Source organism: Pteropus alecto, unplaced genomic scaffold (genome assembly GCF_000325575.1).
Source record: "Pteropus alecto unplaced genomic scaffold, ASM32557v1 scaffold125, whole genome shotgun sequence".
Taxonomy (NCBI): domain Eukaryota; kingdom Metazoa; phylum Chordata; class Mammalia; order Chiroptera; family Pteropodidae; genus Pteropus; species Pteropus alecto.
The window spans coordinates 10,879,554-10,888,646 of NW_006436888.1; the positions used below are offsets into that span (position 1 = coordinate 10,879,554).

General features: G+C 64.1%; 1 protein-coding gene across 1 annotated transcript in view; it reads left to right on the plus strand.

Annotated features, from left to right (window-relative positions):
• Nucleotides 1-82: 82 nt before the first annotated feature.
• TTC34 (tetratricopeptide repeat domain 34) overlaps nt 83-9,093 on the plus strand; it is a 10,531-nt gene continuing 1,520 nt past the window's right edge. Inside the window, exons 1-6 of the mRNA XM_006914462.1 lie at nt 83-174; nt 1,398-1,623; nt 2,791-2,995; nt 4,066-4,232; nt 7,932-8,202; nt 8,900-9,092. Of these exons, the coding sequence (XP_006914524.1) occupies nt 83-174; nt 1,398-1,623; nt 2,791-2,995; nt 4,066-4,232; nt 7,932-8,202; nt 8,900-9,092 (1,154 nt within the window). The remainder of the gene's footprint in view (nt 175-1,397; nt 1,624-2,790; nt 2,996-4,065; nt 4,233-7,931; nt 8,203-8,899; nt 9,093) is intronic.

Here is a 9,093-nt window from a genome sequence, read left to right on the forward strand (position 1 = left end):
GGCTCTGCTGGTCGCCAAGGCCTACGTGCCCTGGAACCAGCGGGGGCTGCTGCTGACCGTGCTGCGGGAGGAGGGCCGCAGGATGCTGCAGCGGAGGCCGGACCCGGGAGCCAGGGGCGCGAGGGGCCGCCGGAGCCAGGCCGCGGAGAGGGACAGCGCGGCGGCGCAGGAAGGGTAAGCGCTAGTCCCGCGCTGGGCGCCGGTGTGACGGCGGCGCTTCCTCCTCTCACAGATGGAATAACCCAGGCGGGAGCGGCTGGGCGATTTCCCTAAACCACGGTTGGCAGCTTTAGCCTGGGGCCCAGGTCTCAGTCCCCAACGGCGATGTATTTAAGGACCGATTCATAAAAAATTAGGAACTCAAACGCGAAAATGCAAAAATAAAACCCAGCGTCCCGGGGAGCCTTCCAGCCGGCTCGCTTCCCACGCAGAAAATACAGTTCACAAAACCGAACTGCGCTGGGCACGCGGCTCACGTCCCACTTTTCCTTCTTGGTGGATCACAAACCTTGTTTGTCACTAGATATGTGTCCCGCAGCCCAGAGCCTGTCCCGTGACCCCACGATCATCCCAGAAAATATCTCTTACAATGGAGACAGAGGAGTGCCCCGGGTCAGGGAGCACTGCCCTTCTGAGGCCCTTGACCTCAGGAGCTGCCCATCTGCCCATCTGGCCGCACACCTGGCCCACACCTGGCCCCAAGGTTCCTTTGCAAACTCTTCGCCAGCCCGGGGAACCGGAGCTCTCTCATCTGCACCTCTCTGCTTGCAGGAGGTGGCAAAGCTAAGTCACTGAGCTGGGGGCTCCTGGGGGGCTTCCTGGGGGGTGAGCTTGATGTCACCGCCCCACACGCTCATGCACACACACCTGTGCCCCCGGCTGCTTGATTTGCATTGCTCAGATTTGCTGGTGAGTAGAGCTGTCACAGGTGTGGCCGGGGCCCTTTATATTTGTTCTCTCTGACAATCGCCACCTTCCGGGGTCCCGCCCCTTCTCCCGGGAGTTCATTCACCTTCTCAGGGCGCCGAGAGCATAACGAGCAGCCCGAGTGTTCCCTAGCTCTGTCTACAACGCCGCCTGGCCCCACAGGTGACATTGTTGTCCCGTTTTTGCAGAAAAGGAAGCCGAGGCAGGGTCAGCTCTGGGCGGGCTTGATTCCCTCACGTGTAAGGTGCCCGCCCCCCCAGGTCGGCGGGACATCGAGAGGGGGTGTGGGCAGAGGGGCCCGGGGATGGCGCAGGCGAGGGTCCTCCCAGCAGCACAGGGGTCTCTGCAGTCCAGTGGGAGGGGAGCCGCCTGGGCCAGGCGTGCGGGATGGGACGTGCCTGTGGCCGGCCAACCTGGGCAGGTGGAAGGGACAGGGAAGGGGCCAGCGCTGCCCAGCTGCTCCTCTGCAGGGACGCCCAGGGCGTGTACCAGCTGGCCACACTCCTGATGGAGCTGGACGCGGAAGATGAGGCTTCTCGCCTGCTGGCGGCCGATGCCCTGTACCGCCTGGGCCGCCTGGACGACGCCCACAAGGCGCTGCTGGTGGCCCTCTCGCGGAGGCCCCAGGCAGCCCCGGTGCTGGTGCGACTGGCCCTGTTGCAGCTTCGGAGGGGCTTCTTCTACGACGCCGACCAGGTGAGGTCAGCAGGCCGCGGCAGGGCGGGCAAAAATGGGCCTCGGGCTGCGGGGGGCATCAGGCCTCATGGCCCCTCGCTCTGCACCCCGCAACTGGGACTCCGGAGCAGGCGAAGCTTGTCCCAGCCCCAGCTCTGCCACCCCTGGCAGGTGTCTCAGGCTCCTCGGTGTCCTTGTCCCTTGTGGAAACTGGCTGAGGCAGGTGCCCCGGGGCCCAGCTGCCTCCAGCATGCAGCGGGCGCCCCATATTTCCTTCCATTGCATTATGAAGAGAAAGGGCCAGGAGCCAGCGGAGGCGTAGCCGCTTTCCAATCGCCCGTACAAGTCCGACTTGGGCCTGACCCTGCCCCGGCCTCGCTCGCTTCCGCTCCGGCCCGGCCCGCTCTGCTCCAGCAAAGGCGGAACTTCACCCCACCGGCGTCAGGAGGCTTCCCGTTGGAACAGAGTCGAAGGTTATGTTCCGGGGAAGATGCCGGCCTTTGGGGCAGGGCTGTGTGGCCACCTGTCAGCGTCCTCCGTCCCCTCAGGCCTGGTTTGGGTGTCTGGTCTCCTTGCACTGGGCTATACAGGCGGGAGGGAAGGATGTTTTGGGATCCGTGTCTGTAGCCAATGGCCAGCAGCCCGCAGGGGCAGTGTCCAGTCTCTTTGGGGTGGAGCCACTCTGAGCACCAAGGTCATGTCCATCCAGGGTCTGGCTCCATGCAGGGCAGGCACTGGTCTCGGGGCTTTAGCTCCATGTCTTCTGAAGGACTCCTGGGGCCCTCTGTCACTTTATGATTTGAAAGCCGCCTTTGCTCATGCTTCTCATTTGGACCTCCATCAGTGGACCCATGAAGCGAGATCTCCACCTCCGTGTCACAGAGGAGGAGGCACAGCTCAGGGACAGGGACTCCAACTCCCCAGCACGCAGCGGAAAACAGCAGCCTAGAGAGGCTGTTCATACCTCCCGACCCCGTCTTCACTGTGCCCCAGGCTGGGGACACGCGGGCCCTGCCCCCTGTGAGCCACGCCCCCCAAGAGCCACGCCCCCCAAAACCACGCCCCATGAGTGTACACCCCCACTGTGAGCCACGCCCCTGTGAGCCGAGCCCCTGCTGGAACCGTGGGGTGGAATGGACCGGACTTGGGGAGCAAAGAGGAAGTGCGGTGACTTTCTTGTCTCTGCAGCTGGTGAAGAAGGTGGTCCAGTCCGGGGACACGGCCTGTCTCCAGCCCACCTTGAATGTCTTCCGCCACGAGGACCGCCAGCTGCTGCGGGGCCACTGCCATGCGCGGGCCCTGGCCATCCTGAGGGCGCGGCCGGACGGGGCCGAGGGCGAGGCCCACACGAGGGAGGCCATCGCCTACCTCTCTCTGGCTATCTTTGCTGCAGGTAGGAGCCTCCTGCTCACCCAGGGCCCCCATCTTGTGCCAGGGACATGGGGAGCACCCGCCGTGCTGCGGGTGGAGGTCCACGGGGTCCGAAGCGTGCTCTTGGTCGGAGGGTTCTCCGGTGCGCGCGCACCCGGAGTATCCGTGGAGCGGACAGGGCGGGGACTGCTCACTGAGGGCGTGTGGCCCAGGCCCTGACGGTCAGGTCAGCCTGCTAAAGCCTGGGAGAGCAGCTGGGCCCTCCTCACACCCTGGGCCCTTGTCCCAGCTCAGCCCCTCTCCCTCCCACCTGGGAGGTGAGGGCCCCGCTCCCCTAAGCCCTTCCTGGTGATAGTTAGGGCATCTCTGCACGTGTGCGCCTGGCCTCCGGTGCCAGGCAGAGGCCTGGGAGAGCACCGCCAAGTGGCTGGGGAAGGGACAATCCCAAGTATGCACGGCAAGTTCCTGGGGTGCATGGGGTTCAAAGTGTGGGCCTGGTCCGAATGCTGCTGGGCTCCCCGGCTCTGCACTTCCTGGCACCTTCTCCCTCTCTTCTCCGAGTGCGTGACGAGCCGCCGCACGGGGTGGGAGTGGGGGTGAGGGGTGAGCTCGTTCTCCGGACAGCAGGCCAACCCCGTGCAGAGTCCGCACCCCGCACGTGTCGGCCCAGAAGGGGACAGGACCCGAGCGTCTTGCAGAGGGCAGAGCGTTGTTCTGTGTCCCTTGTGTCACGTGCCTTTGGGGAGGGCCCCTCCCTGTCCTCCTGGCACCTTCGTGCCGCGGCCAGTCCAGGCCCAGCCCTGTGGACCCTTCCTCCTCCTGGCCCCCTACCCCTGATGCAGCTGCAGTGCCCCCTCCCCTCAGGAGCCCCTCTATCTGCCAGCCGTCCCAGATGACACCCCTCCTGGTCTGGGTCAGCCGGACTGCTCCCTGCGTGTCTTGGCGCCCAGTGGTCTGGGAGCTCCCCGAGGTGGCCCCCACCGTCGGCCACCAGGAGAAGCACAAGAAATGCCCGGTGAAGACACGCACCGCCCCTGCCCGCGCCCACCGTGGGCGGCGGACGGCCCTGACGCCACACGCCCCTTGCCGCAGGCGGTCAGGCCGGCGAGTCCCTGCTCACCCGCGCCCGTTGCTACGGCCTCCTGGGCCGGAGCCGGACCGCCATGTTCGACCTCGACTCGGTGCTGCGGGCGGAGCCGGGGAACGTGCGGGCGCTGTGCGGGCGCGCACTCCTGCACCTGGCCCTGGACCGGCAGAAGGTACCGCGCCCTCCTCGGGACCCCGCGAGCGGGAGGGGGCGTGCTTTGGGGGGCGCCGCCTTCTCAACCCGCAAGGCGGGAGGGAGCGGGGTCAGGCCATCCCGGCTGGACGTCAGTCGCACCCACCTGCCCTGGGGCTCCCAGGAGGCTCGTCCTTTCTCACATGCTCCAGACGGACGTGCAAACCCTCGGGGCTATTGGATGGGGGTGCAGCTCAACATAATGAGACCTGGGCTGCCGTCTCGGTGCCACCCTGAGCGTCTACAGAGGGCCTGCGGAGCCGATGGTCAGTGTGCGGGGGCGGGGCCCAGGGTGGCGGCCACAGCCGAATGGCCCTCCTGGACAAGGGCCCTTCTCGGCCACGAGCAGTGTCGCTGACGAGTGATTGAGACTGGCCGTCTGCCCGACGCGTCACTGTGGAGAGCCGCTCAGAGGTAACTGCCTGCCAGGTTTCTTCATTTGCTTGAGGACTGGAATCCTAGGAAGCAAGGAGAACAGTCCCAGCTGCCGCCGACTCGAGAGCTTCTTGAGAGGCACTTGCTGCCGCCCGTGGGGAAGTCTCGGGAAGTCTGTTCCCCCACGGGCACGGGCAGCCGGGGTCTGTTCCAGCCTGGCTGCTTGCGGTTGGAGCCCAGCCCTCTGCGTGCGGCCCCCGTGCCCCCACCGCGGCATCGTGGTTCACAGGGACGGGCCCATTAGACAGAGACGGGGCTCGACCGGGAGCACCCCTGCTGAAGGCGGGTCCTTAGAAACCGGCCTGGTGCTCGCGACATGCCAGCACCTCCTCCAAGAGGTGCCTCAGTCCCCCCCGCCCGTGCTGGGCCAGAGGTCGTGTGGCGGGGAAGGCCAGCCTGCATGTCCAAGGGTTAGGATGTGGGAGGGAGGCCCCAACCCCTTCAAAGCCATGAACCTCCTTCCCTGAAGACGGGCCGGGGCCCAGCCCCCCACGTGCCCTCCGCCCTGTTCTCAGGAGAGGGGGCATGGTGCAAGGAGCTCTGAGCCAGTCTGGGGGGTCCAGAACCCTGCTCCCCTCCTCCTAACTCTGTGATCAAGTTCTGGGACATCTCGGAGCCTCGATGGGGGAGGGGGTGCTCGTTCACTGTCGCTGGACACTCAGCCTGGCACCTGGTCTGTAATGAGGGCTCCGTGCATGGCAGCTGGGGTTCCAGGGGGCTGCGGAGCTGGGCGTCTTCTCTGCAAAGGTAACCGGCCGGTCAGGGGCTGCCACTGGCCAGCACTAGGACAGGCAGGCCCCAGGCCACAGTGTAGGAAGGGTCGAGAGGGCCGTCCTTCACCCACCCTCGGCCTCCGTCTCTCCAAGACCTGCCCCCATGCCCACACCTGCTCCAGAACCGCCCTGGGCTTTAACGCGTCTGCGCAAACTTCCAGTTCTGGCTGGGAGAGAGTGACCGGTCCTGGGCTTCTGAAAACAAAATAGATAAAATACATGACGACTGTCTTCAGGCAGCGGACAACGGGCAGTGGAGAGCTGTGATCTCCAAGGGAAGGGGAACCGCGGGGAGCGGGCCCCCCAGTCACCCGGCTTTCTGCCTGGGGGCCTTTGCTGTCGCTGTACAAGGGGCGGGGGGCCGTGGGTTTGCTGAGCTGAGGGGGCAGAGACTGGAGCTCCAGGCTGCTGCAGGGATTTGCAGGGAAGGGCCAAGGAGAAGAGGGGGCTTTGCAGAGGGAAGACGTCTCCACGGAATTTCCAGGGGCTCCCGGCCTGAGCGGGACACGTGCAGGGCAGGGCTCAGGGGACGGCCGAGCTCGCCTGCGGTGGGGCTGAGAGCCGAGGGGTGACCCCAGGGCCGGGCAGGGCCGGGAGACACTGGAGTTCTGACTCGGCCAGAGCAGAGACCTTTGTGAACGCCTTGGACAGTCAGTCGAAACTACACCCTGAATTAAAGTAAAGGCCGCACCCTAAACTAAAGGTCGTCCCCGGGAGTAAGTTCAAAGCTGAAACGGACCTGCCCTAATGAGTGAAACCAAGTCCGTCAGAACCGAAAGGACCGACCAGCGGTTTAACTGCCCACCGGGTCGAAACAACGCCCTCTACAGGACAGCAGTGTAATCCAGCCTCGCTCGGACACACCACCCACAAAGTCCAGCACAAAGTCAAACTGCTAGACACACAGAGAACCAGGAACGCGTGACCGATAACCAGGAAAGTAAGTACGCAATAGAAACAGACCTAGAGATGGCTCAGAAATTGGAATTAGCGAACAATGCGTTAGAGCAGCAATTATAACCACGAGAAGGATTTAAGGAGAAACTTATGAGCGAACAGGTGGGGGATCGGCAGAGAGACAAAACGCTGTAAAGAAGAATCAAATGGACATTCTGGAACCAAAAAGTATAATAGCTAAAGTTAAATACGTACCGATGGGCTTAACAGCCGATTGGACACCGCCGAAGGGTCGGTGAAATTAAACGTACACAAATGAAAGGCATCCGCCGTGAAGAACAGAGACGGGGAGGGATTATTTTTCAAACGAGAGCTTGGGACAGTTCCCCGTGGACGCGGATGCGCGTAGTCGGAGTCCCAGCGGAGAAAGCGGGAGATGCATGTAGATGACCCGGACGCGCCTAGGTGCGGGTCTCTTCGGCCGTGGGGTGGGTGGGGGTCTCTGCCATCATCTTCGTACACACACCCTGACACGCGGTGACCACCGGGAGAAGCACAGCAGCGCGGCTCGGTCAAACGCCCGAAAACTAGCGGTGAAGAGAACATTTTAAAAGCAGCCCGTGGGGGAAAGAAACGTGGCGCACAGCGGAGAGCCGCATGAGCACCACGGACCGGCGCAGAAGCCGCGGCAGCCAGACGACCAGGAGGCGGCGGGACGGCTCCCCGAAGGCGCCGCAGGAAACGAAGTACCACGCGAGATCCTCCATCCGGTTCAAGGACCTGCGGAAACGAGCGAAGTTAGACGTTTCACAGCAGCGGAAGGGAGGGGATCCTTGCCAGCTGGGAATGCTCTGCGGGAGGAACGAGGAGCATATTTGAATACGAAAGAATAAGTTCCCTCCTTCCGGAATGTCTCTGACCGGCTCCGGGAGGTGGTACCTCACTGACTCTTCGCAGACTGCGGTAAGTTAGGCACCTGTTGTAACCTGTGGGGCAGCTGCTAAAAAGTATTAAAAAGAGGCAGAGTTAAAAGGAGGAATTAAAATAAACTCCTAAGATATTCGATGAACTCAAAAGAAGGTAGAAAAGGAAGGACAAAGGCAGCAAAAAAGAAAAGGCCGCTAGACACCCCGAAGGCTCCAAGACTCGCCACTGCCGGCCGGGTCAGAGGTCACGCCAATGACTGGGGGCCTCCGCCCTGGCCCCCTGTGCTTCCGCGGCCGTCAGGGCCTGAGGACGCCTCCCCGCCTCCCGTCCCCCGGGGTGCACGCTCCACCCCCCACTCTCCTACCCACAAGCTCGCAGCTGCGGGTGCCAGCTCCGGCCCGCCCTCTGTGCCATAGTGGGTTCGTACCAGAACCTTCTTTGGTGCCTGACGAGCGCTGCCTCTCCCGAGCTCTGACTCGCGTGCCAGTGTCCCACACTCTGCCTTGCATCGCTCAGCAGGCCGTTGCAGGAGGCAGGGACTGGACGGTCGACCCATCCCGGTGTCCCCAACTCCAAAACACTGGGAGGACACTTACCGAATCCCCCGCTGGGACTTCGGCCACCCACCCCGCCCTGTCCCCTTGCAGGAGGCCGTGGATGACATCCTCTCGGCTCTGAAGCATGACCCGCAGACGGCCATCCCTGAGATCTGCTCCCTGAAGCCACAGGCCCAGGCCCTCATCACGCAGGGCCTGTCCCTCCGCTGCCGGGCCCTGCTGAGCCAGCTGCCGGACACCGGGGCTCCCCTCAGCGACGGAGCCATCCAGGGCCTCCTGGCCGCGGGGGAGGCCCTGATCCAGATCGATGGCGGGCAGCCGAGCTGGCACATCCTCCTGGCAGACGTGCTCACTGCCGCAGGTACACGTGGGCCCGGCATGGGGAACGTGGTGTGCGGCCAGCTCCTCTCACCCTCCCCAGTCCCGTCTGTAAAATGGGAGGCGGACGCCCCGGATTCGGCATCTTCCAGGGCCCCTCCCCCCGCCCCGACTCCCAGCTCCTGGGACCTGGTCGCCGCATAGGCCTGGCGTGGCCGTGCGTCTAGCTCTGTCACCTATGTGGCTTTGCCTGCAGGGAGGAGAAGGGAAGGGGTGATGAGAGGCTCCAGACAAGGACGGGGCGTCTTCGGTAACTCGCGCATTTGTTTATAAAACAAGTTGACCGAGTGGCCCCGAGACCCATTTCCAGGCAGGATCGCCTTAGGTCCACGTGTACCGAAACGTCAGCCTTTCCTGCCAAATCCCGAACATGTTTCAGCACTCACTTCAAAGGGGCTCAGAGCCCTGCCGGTCGGTCAGCCCAGGCGTCATGGAGTCTAGTGACCCCGCCCCCCAGGTGGGGGTACTGGTAGCAGGCCAGTCCATGTGACCAGCACGGTGTCACCATGTCCCTCTGCTCCTGGCTCTCCCTCCTGGGGCTGCTCCCCCAGCCAACAACGCAGAACAAGAAACGCAGAACAAGAAACAAGAAAGTGCGGGCTTCCCGGAGCGCAGCCAGAGTCCGTTCTCTCTGTCCCCTGCCCCGGCCGCCCCTGAGTGTCCTTCCCGAATCCTGACAGGCAGCTACGAGGAGGCCGGCGCCCGCCTGCAGGAGGCCCTGCGCCCCACGCCGCCGTCAGAGGCGGCCCGGGCCCGGCGGGGCTTGCTCAGCCTCAAGAAGGGAGACGTTCCCGCCGCCGCCAGGGACCTGCAGTGCCTGGCGGAGACGGACGCCGGGGACCTGGGCTTCCTGCTGCGCCTTCTGGAAGCCTCG